Genomic DNA, 15,664 nt, shown 5'->3' with positions numbered 1-15,664 from the left:
TTTTTTTTTTACCTAATACCTGCTACAACATTCCCACCATGCCCAACTTGTGTTTAGTTCAAATTAGCAAATGTTAGCATGCTAAGATGTTAAACTGAACGTGGGAAACATTATACCTAATTATGTTAAAGTGGCTATAATTGATATTTTTTATATTAACAGAGGTGTTGCTCTGAGTGATGAACCTACAGAGAATTATCACAAGGAACTCTGCAGTTCCTCTTGACTTTACAGAGCTTTACAGCAAGTTTCAACGCATTGTTTAGCTGTCCACTGTAACTTTACTGTTTTGGTTCAGTCTCACTGCTCTCATAGTGTTGTTTTCAGAGAAAAAAACTCTACTAACAGACACAGTTAGTGACTAGCTGGTGAACATAACAGGGCATTTAGCAGCAAAATAGCCAGATATTTGCCTCAGGAGTTGATATTGGAATTACATTCAGCAGGTGGTAAGGAAGATGACTCCAAATGAATGATAATGTTGCTCTGTAACTGCTGGATGTGTAAAGAAACAACTGTTTGCTGAGAGTTCAACATATCAACTTAAAAAGGTGATGATGTCTGTCAGTGTTGTGTTCACAACTTGTTTCTGCTGCCCCCAAGTGGCCAAAAAAATCAGTTAATGCAGCTTTAACATTATCATTGTGAGTATTTAGTGTAAAAGACCATGTTACTAGCTAAGTACAGCTACACACGCACAGAGTGTTTACACCATCTGTACTGATCTGAAACCAACACAATGACGGGATGCCATTTCGAAAGATGTTTTTCCTCTCAGTGAAATCTGACCTCCAGCTTTTATCCGTGTTCTTATGTAATGGTCTTCCACAGCTGAACATAGGGACATGTGGACACTAGCGCTGTGCACGTAAGCAGGCCATAAACAGCGCTCTCAGCCCATTGGGTGAAGCAGAACAATGTGTGTCTGCCCAAATGAAGTTTAGTTACACTTTCTCACAAAAGCACAACACTGACTGGCTTCATAGTTGTGGGCACCACCTAGCCCCTGAGGGTAACATGAGGCTCGATCCTGACGACTTGTTGGCACTGTTTGGGGAAAGAATATTGATGCGGATGTGTTACAGGAGCTTGCATGCTACAATACGACCGGGACAAATAGTAGAACAATTAAGAATATGACTTGCAAACTGATGCCTGTAAAAACATGTTTCCTATTCAGTAGATGACTTTCACACAAATGTTTCCAAATGTTTAAATGTTGCCAAATGTTCAAATACCTCCTCCAGGTGATGGAAGTCACAAACACAAAAGAAAAGAAAGGTTATTACACACTGTATTTTGTTTCTGCAAACACTCCCAGTACCCTTTGGACAAGTTTTGTAATTCACATAGTTAATTTTCAACTACATACATAAGATGTGTTCATGCAATGTTGAATGGATTTGCGATAACATTGAAACCGCATTCTATGTCTACACACTCTCACACAACAGGCACACAATAGATTTTTTTTTTTCATTGAACATGATACAACTAGATGCACACTGATGTTATTTTAAAATCGTGACTTATTTTAATCTTTTCTGACAATACGCACTGAGCCAAACCCTATGTAGTTCATACGAGACATCCCACAGATGCAGCCGGTGTGATTTTGATAGGTAGTCATGATGGAAGCAGAGCAGAGCAGACAAACTATGGAGAGGAGCCTCGCTTTTTGATCTGTGGCCGCGTCACGCCTAGGGGCCAAGCGGAAGGACCTGAAAAACCAGCTGCCTGAGATTATTACTCTCAGAGAGGAGCACCAAGTGAGCAAGCGTGGAGCCTCCTCCTCCTCCTCCACACTCTCCTCCTCCTCCTCTTGACATAAACACTCTGGTTCCCACACACAGACGCATCTCTGCGCGTTTTGTGTTCTTTGTTTGTGTCTGTCCCGTCTGTTTGCGCCTGTGGGACTGGCACTTTTAGCAGGAGCTGTGACGTATTCGTCTCTTGGAGTAGCACACTCTTCCACTCCCTCCTGCCTCCTTCCCCAGACCTGGTGTGACTGTCACCCCCTCCACCGGTGGACTATGCCCACCTCAGTCAGCTGAGGGAGGGGGCTCTGCTCAGGTTGCTGCTCAGGCTCCCATCTGGAGAAAGCTTGGGCTGAAATCAAAGTGGAGGCGGATAGGTAAGTCCCAAGCCTAATCACTGCTTTTGGCTCCTTTTTCTTGATAGTTTTTGTTTCCATCTAAACTTTGTCTCTTGTTTTTAAGAGTAATTTCTCAGTGAGTTGGTCAGTCTATTCTGTGTGCACTGTGATTGTAATTGTGCTGTGTGTGTGTGTGTGTGTGTGTGTGTGTGTGTGTGTGTGTGTGTGTGTGTGTGTGTGTGCCAGGTATTCCTCATGTTGTAGAGACATAAATCTGTTTACACGGTCATGTTGTGGGGACTTGCCCCCTCCCTTATGAGGACAAAAAGAAAGTCCCTTTAACGTAAATCATTAATTTTGGGGTGAACACTTGGTTTAAAGTTAAGGTTAGTTTAGGGTTATGTTAAGGTTAGGGTAAGGTTAGGGTTAGGTATGTGGTGGTTATAGTTAAGGTTAGGATAAGTCTCCAGGAAATGAATGTAAGTCAATGTTATGTCACCCTGAAGTGATGGAAACACAACTGTGTGTGTGTATGTGTGTGTGTGTGTGTGTGTGTGTTGTGAGAACGGGGGTTCTCCCAGACGACATGGCGAGACACAGCAGGTGAGTGTCAGGTGAAAGGGAATAACTCACATTCCAAAGAGCTCTAAGATTTAGAAAATCCACCGTTGCCGCTGAACCAATAGAATGACACAGATTTGCGTCCGAGTTGGGAAGATTAAATGTCATTTCCAAATACTATCTGGCCATGTATCTCTTATTGATAAGTGACTGTTTGATGGAACGGCTGTACTTATCCTTCCATCAGTTGCCACTACGTTGTAGGAAAATATGACTGCTGTTTGTATGGCTGCACTGCAGCTCTAATTCAGAGCTCACCAGAGACATGTAGTGTAGATGATAATGTATCCACTCATGAGGAAATTGTTGCTTTGTTTGGGCTGCTATTAAACAAATATGCTCTAGTTTAAGTCATTTGTAGTTTCTTGACCAAGGGAGTAGTCTTTATAGTTCTAAAAATAGAAAAGTTATTTGTTCGTAGTGTCTTTCCCTCATTAAATCAGGCGACATTCACTCCTGTAAAGGTTAATGACTATGTTTGCATACCAACTACACCTACTGTAACTGGCTTGAGTGAACATTTGAGTTGAGGCTGTTGCTTTGGCTTAGTTCAACAGTTTGCAAGGGACCAGCTCATACATGTTGTATATTAAGTCAAGTAAGTTTTTAGAATGATAATTTAAGTGAGTAAGATGTGAAATATAGAATATTATCTTATGGCTGGCACTAAAAATTATTAAAGTGCATCGCTATTATATTTCTGTTGTTATCATATTTAACTCTGGTACTATTTGAAAATCTGCTTTATTATTCAGCCTTTGAATATGCTCTTAATTTGCACCTCTTACTTGAAATTACGCAGTATTTCAGGATGCATAAAGTGTAAGGCAATAAGAGGGGGGAACTCCAGAAAAAAGGACACAGTTTTTAGAATTAGTCTTATTATTTGATTATAATGTTCAAGAGAAACCAGAATATTCTGATTGGTCTAATTGAAACTTCAATGTAGATCATTTGAGCAGGTTTCTTTCATGATAACAAATAGATTTAGAGAATAATCAGCTTCCATCAGGACTATAAAACCTTGCATGCATCTCTCTGCTTCAGCATTGTGCCCTCATGCCAAAGGCAGACAATAGTTATCAGTAGCTGACTCACATAGATGCACTTGACAGATTTTTAACTATAGATTTAACTTTATCACTTCTGATCACAGTAAGTGAACCCAGAAAACCTGTAACGGAACGTCAGAGATCGAAACGCTTTAAACATGATAAACAAAGCAAGTGAACACTAGACACTGTTTGTTTTTCAGTATGAAGTCTCAGACAAGAGTAACTTTTTATGTATGTCCAACTATCTCGGCTCAAGTTCAAGTATTCAAGTCTTAAGAATCATAAACTGATTTAATACATAAGGCACAAATAGTAATCAGTTTATTTCAGTCTTTTGTACTAGAGCAGACACTCATGAGTGTGTTCCAAACTCAGCCACAGTGGTGGTTTAGACAATGAATGGCTCAATTAAAGCCTTTTTTTAAAAAGCCAAGACTAGAAAAATGGCTCGTTTGTGCCATCACATCACAGCTCTTTTATTTTTGTTGCCTTTCTATAAATATCAATTTGTCAGGCTTTTCATAACTCTGCAAAAAATACATTGAAAGCTAAGAAGATGCTGTGCAAATCTCCCCTCAGTGACAAAGTGGTTTTCTTCTTCTGTCTTAAACCTTTTGAAATCATACTTTTTCTTACCCAGTTTGCTATTTGGATGACAGTTGCCCATCCTGATTTGTAGATATTTCAGGGTCAATGCAGCCATGAAGATTTCACAAACTCTCACACTCCGAGCTGAAACACAATCTTGATATATCGCCTCTTTACGACATATATCTTTTTAAATTTATACGTTTTTAAATCTCTGATGTCATCTCATCATTTACATCAGTTACAGGTCGCTGTACGCCGAGCCAAAGATCTGTCTGTGTTGTTACACATGCCTTGGTGACTTATTGAGGTTCATATAAGTCATAGTTAAATCCCTCTTCGGTGTGACATCTGGAAAACAAATGGTATGGTAAAATTTATATCTGACTGGATGCAGATGACCTCTCTGCTGTGACTTCAGACTGCATGGCTGCTCTTCCAGGGAAAGCTGAAGCAATAACTCCACCTGTGTCTTATTAACCTGGGAACTGCTTCAAATTGACTGCTCAAATATTGACTCCGACCATCATTTGATGAAGATTATACTTTGAATGTGTTTGTGAACGTAGGTGCAGGATATGTGTGTCTGCGTGTGGATGAATATGCGTGGAGGAGAAAAGGTCGTGCCAGTCAACAGCCTCGTCTGGTTTTTCCTCATATAAAAAAAGAGGAAACTAAATTGTTCCTGTTCTGCATTGAGGGAACACTCTCTGAACAGGCAAATAAATTATTTGTTTACTTAGGGTGGAAGAAAGGATATTGAATCTGCAGTTGGAGCTGCAATTTGTGGAACAACAAACAAACTATTATTATAGAAAGGAGAAACTGGCCAATGAGGAAGCAGATACAGATGTCAGAATGAAGTGATCCGATTAGTTTTAGTTCCAAATTCCTTTGTCTTCAAAATACGAATCTAAATTAAAAAAAGATGTATATAAATGGTTTCCCATTACTTTAAACTGAGTGAAATGATTTGTGCTTTGTGCGTCAGCGGACATTTCGAACTGAAATGATACCTCACAGTATGTGACTAACTGTTTATGAAATCTGATTACTGTGAATCATTCATAACTGCACATGGCTGTCCTGTAGGGAAAACAAATTTTACTTTAAGGTATTTTACAGTTAACCTTGTGAATGAGATAATCTATCATGCTGACATGCTGTCTTGCATGTATCATACACAAAATGAATGATTTCATGCACCAATTGCTTTTCCAAGATGTGGCACTAGGGAGTAAATGTGTTGATTGATAGAAATCCTTGAAACTTAACAGATAAAAAGTCTAAAATATCCCTCAAGTCTGCATATTGATGATTGTGTAACAAACTTGGTCGAGTTTCATGCTAAAGTTGGCTTTTACCAGTATTTTTCTCACATGTGCGAGATGTATTTTCTGTCCTCCATCAAGAAACTGGCCGACACACTGGCAGTCACATTTGAATTTGCCTGCCAGATTTCCCTCCTCTCACTGGGACGATAAAAAATGTGACCATATAATTTAAAAAAGGCATTTCAAATCTGCATCTCAGTCCATTGTTGACTAACTAAAGATTGATTTTGCTACTGTATTTGGTTAGTATGTGAGCTTTAGCTATTGACTCTAACGCTATGCTGTTAGGCTGAAGAAATCACAAAGCATCTGCTTCTTTATCATAGATAACCCACACAGCCTGTCTTTCTTTAAAATAATATATGTGATTTGATGCTATGATATAACAGTTGACACATGTGACACGTCCAGTTTTTCCATGTTGTATTATCTCAGAGGTTAATGCATCCAAACAAGAGTTTCTTTTGGCTGGTCGTTCAAACTTGAACTTCAGACTGAATGATAAGCGTGAAAATGATTGGCATCCTGAAGCAATTCTGTTTATCAGTTTCATCTTTCACATGGTTTCCACTGACGTTAATGTGGAGAGATGTGTTTAGCTCTCTGCCTCTGTAGCACCAGATGAATGGATACCCACCTTTTGCATGCTTAAAAGGAACACCTTTTAGCCTAGGTTCATGTGTAATAGTTTTGGCAATGTGCACTACTTACAGCAATTACAGTATGTGGTATTTAGACAGCCCCAAGTGCAAATTGCTTGTATACCTGAGAGTCCAATTGAAGTAATGAACTAGCTGTAAGATGGTGATCAGTACAAGGGTTAGTTGCATATTAAAGAGTATGACGTGTGTTGAATGTAGGTGTTCCCTCAGTTGAAGGTTCTCCACATCCTTTCCCACACCAAAGCTACACCTAAACCTAACATGCAATCAATCTGATGTATTACCCACTTCTGTCGACACACCCCATTCTGTGAAAGTCAACACACCTATCCGAAAACTGATGAAACACCAGGCATGTGCCAGGTCAGTCAGCAACATTGGAAAATTCCTGTACATACCAATGAGAAGGATATGATTTGCCAACTGGAGTGACTTAGTGAACAAATTCCTTCAATATTTTGATTGGCAATTCTTCTTAGTTACACCTATTTTGTGCTACCGCTACAGTTTGATGTTGACAGGCACAGTTTTTTTTTATTAATAATCTAGTTTTTCTTACTCCAACCATGACCTCACCTCTTCTTGATAAAAGCTGAAATGCATAATCCATGTCAGAATCATGTTGCGCCGGCCAAGACACTTTTTGTTGAGAGATAGCAGTGATGCCATCTGTAGAGGCACCGCCACTGCTATAACTACAAGGCCACACAAAAGGAAACCATTCAGTGAATTGTTACACTCAAACTAAAGATCAAATCAGTTGGATTGATCCACTTAAAACCACATTATCATCCTTTGATGTACAAAGTTGGAAGATAAATCGTCTCAGTTTCCAGACCGCACAATTTGTTGAAGTGAATTTTCTCCATGAAAGTGTCATTTTGATTAACCAAAGTGACACCAAGATGCTTTTTTTTATTGTTTTTTTCATTTTGCAAACCTTCTGCCATGTAGTGAAGAAAACTTTCTCATAGAGACAGGACATTTTTCTTGTAATCACACACAGTATACCTTCTAGTTAGAAGAAGAAAGCATCTCGGCAAAAAATTAACTACACCTCTCTTCATGAGACGTGACCCTGTCAATGTGTCAAGATGATCAAGTTTTAAACAGATTTTCATTGTTTTTGCGGCTGCTAAGAGTATAAAATCCTGTTTAAAATATCTTTAAAATGATTTACCATGAGGAAAATTTCTGAAATGAATTTCTTCTTATGACACCATATTGACAGTCTGACAATAGACAGTAAATACATTTGTGTAATGAACTTTTTTCATTTAAAAAAAAGAGTCAAATGTAAGGAGAAAATTTGTGAGTTTTCATCTAATATGTGAATTCAATGTCAAATGACACCAGCTTGAAACTTACTAAAAACAAAGACGATAACAAATCATGGTATGGCAGAGCAAATATTAGTGAACAGAGTGTATCTTATGCACTTAAATGTAATCCCATCAGTACAAAATCCATCTTAACAATTAAATAAGGTGATATTTATATCTATTTGTTTCTTCTTTTTCAGTCATATGCGTAGATATGCGTCACTCTTGACGGCATACTGTTGGTCACAGAACTTTGCCAACATCAACAGAATGCTGTATTCTCCACCGTGTTACCAAAGCAATGGTGTTACTAACCTTATGCAGCATATGATCAGTTAGTCACTTATCAGAAGCTGTCACCTTTGCAAACAGCAAACATGATATATGTCATTACTAATCTCTATGGGTAATGGTATGTCAACAATGGGAGAGTTGGTTGTGCAATATTTGCTGTTGAGCAGGAAGCTGGATAAGACGTACAGTACACAGTATCGAATACCAGCTTCGAGTCTCTTTTGTCAGCCTATAGTTGAAATTCTGATCCGGTTTTTCATCACATGTGAGAAAAGTCAAAATCCTTGTTTGTAGAAGGTTTTCTATAAATCATGAGCACAATATAGGAAATGCAGTGCTGCACTCTTTCCAGGATATGCTCTGCTTGTCAATGAAATGTAAACTTTTACCCTCCATTAGTGGTTAAAGATATGTACACTATCCATATTGCTCAGACACAGTATCCAGATATCATTCAAAAAGGGGCATAGAAGAGAAATCTAATCTCATAACCTCTGTGAAATTTTATGAATGTAAAGTTTGGAAAACTTTGGAGTCTTTTTATAACTAGTTAAGATAAAACCTTAATTAAGAAACAAAGTGCAGTAGTGGCAGCTGCGGTATCTGCGGCAGAAAATAATTAGGTGTGTGTCTGACAGAGAGAAGAGAAAGTGTTTCAGTGTATCTTTCAGCACCCAGGTCTGTTTTCATCTATTATAAGAGGCTCATTGTAGTTGATGCACATACCTGAAATTTATCACGGATATTACATTTAATTGTGAACTCACCCAGTAAGGACCAAACCGAGCTACTCTATAATTTATTTTCTCTTCATACAAGGGGTTTCCTGCTATCTTCAGTTAGGGTGACAGCAGTCTGATGTCTGTCAACAGCCTCTCATTAATTTAATCTGTAGTTTATATAATTATTCATGCTCAGCGGTACCTTCACAGGCAGTGATGCTATGGAATCAAAGGTTTTGCATATTTTCTTGTGAATTTGAATACAATCAATAGTGCCATCAATCTAACCTAGAGAAGAAAGACAGCGAGGGATGGACCAGCACAGGGGTTGCTCTTCCGTGTGCTGCAGTTTTTGAGCTTTTTATAGCTGATGCAAATTTTGTCCCCTTGAAGCACCTGCTCTGATTTTGCTACTGTGCTTTCACTCCCAGCAGACTCAGAGTTAGTCACTGAGGCTGTGAAACAAAGCGAAGTGAGAATTGAGAAGTGACAAAAAGTACAAAAAGCAGAAGTCAGTAAGATTTACAAAACTGCCTACAAAAAGACTTTGTATTACGGTGACAAGTCAAGTGATATGATTTAAGATCTGATGGCACATTATACTTTTCTAATTAATGATTGCATGCCTAAGTCACAATTGAATGAGACAGTGACCTCATTATTTACTTATTGTTTTACATTGCACTATGTGAAAAGAGGATAAGGAACTCCCATGATGACGTGCGTCCAGTTCCAGAGAGATTGAATTTCTAAAACAAAGACCCTGTGAACACTTCTGCAGTAAATCTCCATGTAATCATAATGTATTGTTTTCTTTATGGAACTTTAAAACAAAGCGATGACAAAGTGAAGTTTTCTATCTCTGAGCATGCGAAGGCGTATTATCGTGACACTGGGGAAGTATTAGTTACAGGGACAGCCCTGACCTACAGCTGTGTGTGGATTGTTTCCTGAACAGTATCAGGGATCCTCCTAAATGACAGATGATCTCCGCATGACACATAACAATTACAACACAGTAGATTAGATCAATATCAAGATTAAGATTTGCCAATATCAATAAAAAACATATTAAAGCTGCCCTGATGGTCTGCCTGAGGCAAAATAACAGCTGAGAACATACATTGTTGATGATGTGTGATTGCATGAATCGTGAGAGAGAAGACAAATCTTATCAATACATCTATTTATCACAGCAAGTTCAGGGTGATAAAGTTCCATTATAGGCATAAACAGAGCAGAAAAACTGAATTTAAGATACATTTAAAGGAGGATGTTCTTACTAATTTCACCTGCAATTTTTGTCTGGAGACCAAAATATAGCACAGAAGGACTGTTGTGAAATACAGAGAAAATGTTTCTGAGGGAGTTACATGTGACTTTAGAGGAGGAAATCTTTCAAAAGTGAGCTTACCATCAACAAACCCCATAAAAAAGACCAAAACCAAAAACACATTACTCTGTCTCTCAGTACTCTCCACCTTCCCTATCCTGTCTGTAGGATTCAACCTCAATTCAGTCCATTCATTCCCACTGAAGACATGAATCTTTAAAAAACAGTCAAAAATACACAGTTTCATTTTAAAAAGAGGTTAAAATGTTTTCTAAAATAGCTGGGCACTGTAGTTTTTAGCAGACAGTACTCAAACAGGAGTAAATAGTGCATTTGTCGGGGACTATTTTCAGATGTGGAATAATACACTTTTGACATGCTAGTGGGTATTTACGGCAGATGGACAGTGTCCGAGACTGATATAAAATAAACTACAGTGCCCATGTTAATCGTAATGAAGAAACACGTCATCCAGTGCAACAGAGAAGCCAAGTCACATGTTCATTATAGTTTTTGAGCAACAATGGAGGTCTATGGCACAGAGGAATAAGCTATATTAGACTTTGGATGCACAAACAATACTTGTTAGTAGGATCAATTCATTGTTGGTTTTGGTCTTTGGGATTTGATGACAACAAGATTAATATAGAAAATTACCAGACTTTTCTTTTAATCTACACCATCTCCAAGGACACAATTTCTCCCTTTCAACAACCCAAAACCAGTCAAAAACAGTCTTATTGTTTAAATCCTGTTGGACATTTAAAATATGGAACATAATTTCCTCAAACTTCTAACAAACCTTGAAAAATAAGGATTTGATAGGTTGCATATATGTGTACACATATGCGTAGGAAGTGTGGTGAATTATCCGATGTTGAAGAACGGCCATTTAATCTATGCTCTGCAGCTCTGTACTGTAAATGCACTTATTGTAAGTCATTTTGGGGAAAAGGATCTGATCAAGGGTTTAATGAATGTAATGTAACTGTCAAACCTGTTTGAACACTGTTTCCACTTCTGTTATGGTTGGCATCATTCTGTCACATAGTAACACCTCTGAAACCACAAATGTTTTCATAAAGCTGCAGCAGACATGACAATGATGTTGTGTCATCCTAAAGCCAGAGAGCAAACACAAAGCTGTTCAATCACGTCTTTGCAATACATTACAGGTCATAAATGTGTAGGAGAGATGGTTTTTCATTGCACGGCAGTGAGTGATGTTTCTGCTTTGATAAGAAAAAGAAAGTGTTCAGTGTGAGCCATAAAATATCTTAATAACAGCTGTAGTCTGGATTACTGGCACGTCAGTCCTCTGGTTGTGAAGTTTACATTGTTCAGTACTTAATATGTAATGCTCTAGTGAAGATCTTCATTCCTGTGGTTTATATAAAACATGAATTCATTTCCACTTCTATTACTGCTATTCCACCTACTGTTTATACAAGTACTGTATATCACACATATATTTTAATCATCAAATCTGTTTTCCCATATTTTTTGTCTCCTCAGTTATTTGTTGTATGACTGTGGCAGAAACTGTTTGTTGTTTTTTTGTTATTTATTTATTTATTTATTACTATTTTAAAATATTTCTTTACATAAATGATGTTTTTTTGGTTAATTTTGGTTTCAGAGAGTAAAAGAAAAGACCTTAATTCTGCCGTTGGAGTTTTGTATGCTGTTCAAAATATATATACACAAATGTATCTGTATAGATTCAGTCATTGTCAACATTCATTATTCATACAGTGCTTTGGCAATACTATATTTTGTTATGGTCATGCCAGTAAAGCTATTTGAATTGAATTGAATTGAGTAAAACAATTGCCTTCTTTGTCTGTGCAGGTTATTGCTGAAGATGCAAGCTTCAACTGTCTCACCTGTGAGCAACACTACAACACCTTCAAACACAACCACTGTCACCAAGTCCAAAGAACAAATACTCATCCAGAGTAAGGACATCACAAGTCACCTCTATGTGTGTGTGTGTGTGTGTGTGTGTGTGTTTGTGTGTGTGGTAGGACTTAAGTCACTTTCAGGGACACACACCAGACTTAAGTTGATTGGGGATGGCTTGTGCAATTGGATAAAAAAGCCTTTGTATCCAATTGGTAGAACACAGATTTTTGGGTCAGTGGTTAAGGGTTAGGGTTAGACAAGTAGGGGTTATGGTTAGGGTTAGGGTAAGTCTCCAGAAAATGAATATAAGTCCAAGTAAATACCCCAAAAGTGACTTAAGTAAACCTGTGTGTGTGTGTGTGTGTGTGTGTGTGTGTGGGAATGTGCATGTGCGAACGTCCACATTGTTTTCATGTCTGTGTTTTGTCAATTAAACACGCCCTTGTGAATGAGTTGTTTGTTGTAGACACTATCAGATCTCAGTGCCACCCATGGTGGAGATTCAGATCAGAAACAATATCATATGATAAGCCAAACTGCATAAATAACAATCTATTGCATCATGGAGTAGAATCTGGATGGTTTGTGCGGGAGTGGCACCCGTGCATTTAATAGAAAATCTTTGACATGTTCTGTTTGCCTGTGTTGCTAAACTACTAGACGGGAGCTTCTCACTAGAGGATACACAAAATAAGTGGCACCACGTGGAGCAGGGGGAATGTGTAAAATGTAAAATGCAAATTTTAAAAGGGACACAAGACTGAAAACAACCTTTCAACATGTTAATCATTCCCTCTTTCTGTGTCTCTCTCAGGTTCTGGGGCAATGATCGCTGTCATCGTCATAGGTATTATCATCATTCTCGCCATTCTACTGATTATCCTGAAGACATACAACAGGTAAGGCCACATTCCTCTTGAACAGAACAATACCTGCATATTGAATGTCAGGAGTCATGAAAGAAACAATGATGCTATTTTTATCAACTTCAAGACAAGGCAATTTTATCTGGTGTACATTTCATTACAGGTAAACTCAGTGTGTTTTACATTGAAGTGCCTTAAGTGAGAAGTACAAGAAATACAAGAACAAACAACACTGACAACCATCCCACAGACAGACACACACACACACACACACACACACACACACACACACACACACACACACAATCATACGCCTCAAAAACAAACAGACAACAAACAGAAACAGAAACATTTTCAGTTTACTTTTGAATCTGGACACAGTTCTGACAGATTTCAGGCTATTATATCCAGAGAACAGGACCAAAGTAGCTAAAAGCACCTTCACCAGATCTGGATTGTATTCAAGGTACAGTTAAGAAACCATCACTTGATGGCCTGAGAGGTCTGACTGGATTGTAGTCAGTGAGCAGGTCAGAAATATACTGGGGAGCCAAACCATTAAGTGCTTTAAGGGGGACCAGACATGTGCTGCTGCTCTTCATCTTTTTATTATTGCATCTGTGTAATAATGTAGACTAAGCAAACATTCATCCACATCTTCATATTTTATGTTACTCTTTGACAGTGAATCCCTTTTTTGGCTTGTGATCCTTTAAAGTGACACAGTGTCTACTGGGAACCCCTTGTCACAGGTCACATGTATCTATGAGTTGCAAGCAGTTCAACCAAAGACTGATAATCCTTTCTCAGATTGTTTAATTTGAATACTTTTCAGAGGCATTAGGAGGTAAAATGTTACACAATTTAAAAGAAAAAAACAAATGTTTCTTTTTTATGTTATATGGCCCTTATGACTCAGTCTGCAGTGGTGGAAGAAGTATTTAGATGTTTTACTTCAGTAAAAGTAGCAATATCTCCATGTAAAAATAATCTTCTGCAAGTAAAATTCCTGGATTTAAACGTTTATATACAGTAAATAAAATTAAATACCTATTATTAGCAAAACACTTAAAGTATTAAAAGTAAAAGTACACTTTAGGCAGCAGAATAACATCTGTCTGTGTGTCATTATATAATGGGATTATCATTATGGATGCATAACTATGTAAGCAGCATATTAATTTAGTAGCTGTCCTGGTGTGAGCTAATTGTAACTATTTTCTAAGCTGTACTCATCACTTCATTCCAGTGGGACATACAGCAAGACAAAAACCTCTGACTTAGTATATTAGCACAGTGTAGGCCATAATATTAACAGTTTTGACAGAAAATCCCAGTCTTATCTTTTGGATTTTTTTATATTTCACATATGAGTGATGTATCTGATGTTTGTTACCTTTAATTCAGTAATTAAATCATTATCTTTGTCATTTACAAACAAAGTAATACTACAAGTGATGACAAGGCAATATCTATCATAGTTGTACACAAGTGACTTTTCAATTGCTGAATCACATTATTCAGCATTAACATTGAATGCCAAACATGTCCAACACAATACAACATTGTAAGTGACTGATGTGAGAGTTGTCTTAACATCATTGTCTCTTTGTGGTCAGGCGGACACATGTATCCCGAGTCCTGGGAGCCAACGGGGGCTCCAAACCTCGTCCGAAGATGTCACAATCCACAGTTCAGAGCAGCATGCCACTGAGCAACATGGGAGTCAACTCTGTGTCGGGCAGCATCACCAACTCAAACCCAGAGAACGGCTTCCAGCCTCCCGGAGTGGAACTGAACAGCATGGAGGGAAACCAAATAGAGCAGTTCAGCACCACCAGTGGATCCACTGTGGTCACCATGCATGACCCTCCATCATTAGGAAACACATAGCAACAAGACTGCGGTTTAGTCTCACAACAGGCATTGACTGATATGTTGTCTTCATCCGTGACCACATGCTGCGCGCTGACTGAATCCTGTGGAAACTCAATCCGTGACGTTAGTGTTGTCACCGTCAATCTCCACCCACTGAGCCACTGCCACTGACGACATGGATAACAAGACAAAAATATACATTATGAACAAAACTGGACCATAAACAGACACAATGGACTGCATGAAGGATGGGACTAAAACTGAAGCTCTCTTGTGAAGAATTGTTTTTGGCTACAGTCAGTGTTCAGAGTATAGATGCCATAAGTTCCTGTACTCTTGCAGATGTTCCATCATGACTAATACAATGAAGAAAATGTGTAGTAAAGACTGTAAAGGCTTGACATTGTTGGTCTTACGTGTGTACATTTCTGTATTAAAGAGGACCATATAGGTTCATGAGTAGAATTAGTATAAACGTTAGAAGAGACAAAGACAGTATGAAGTATGATAGTGGTTACCAGTATGATTTATTTGTTAATATTGCTTTAATCTAGTTTAACTTGCATCATACTATCTTTGTCTTCTGCACATACATCCGCTCAGATTATTTTTTGATTAAAAAATATCTATAAAATGTCTTATTTTTACCCTGTAGAGTTAAGAGACCACAGAGATATTTGGTGAAATATCTTGTTGTCAGCCTAATGCGCTGATCCTTTTTTAGTTTGACACCAAAAGATTTTGCACTTTATTTTCGTTGCTTTCTGTATTTGTATTGTTTGTGGTTCTTTAAATGAAATGAGATTAAAATAAAAATTTAAAGTTTCTAAATGTTCCTGGCCTGATTGTTAGAATTCAGTGTTATTAACACAGAGAAAAAAGCATGGTATGAAAATTGGGAAGGAAATTTGAAATAATGACAAAAAGAAAGAAGAAGAAAAGAAAAGAAGAAAAGTTGTGAGGTGTAGGGGGACACCCTACACCAACAG

The 15,664-nt window shown here is 38.0% G+C and overlaps 1 protein-coding gene across 1 annotated transcript; it reads left to right on the top strand.

Annotated features, from left to right (window-relative positions):
- The first annotated feature begins 1,667 nt into the window (after positions 1-1,667).
- On the top strand, positions 1,668-15,646 carry LOC122998806 (non-compact myelin associated protein). The gene is made up of 4 exons (XM_044375823.1): positions 1,668-2,134; positions 11,878-11,984; positions 12,746-12,830; positions 14,417-15,646. Exons 2-4 carry the CDS (start codon positions 11,891-11,893, stop codon positions 14,688-14,690), a joined length of 453 nt encoding a protein of 150 aa, XP_044231758.1. The 5' UTR covers positions 1,668-2,134; positions 11,878-11,890; the 3' UTR covers positions 14,691-15,646.
- The last annotated feature ends 18 nt before the right edge of the window (positions 15,647-15,664 follow it).

Source organism: Thunnus albacares, chromosome 15 (assembly GCF_914725855.1).
Source record: "Thunnus albacares chromosome 15, fThuAlb1.1, whole genome shotgun sequence".
Lineage (NCBI taxonomy): Eukaryota > Metazoa > Chordata > Actinopteri > Scombriformes > Scombridae > Thunnus > Thunnus albacares.
This window is presented reverse-complemented; position numbering and strand designations above follow the sequence as displayed.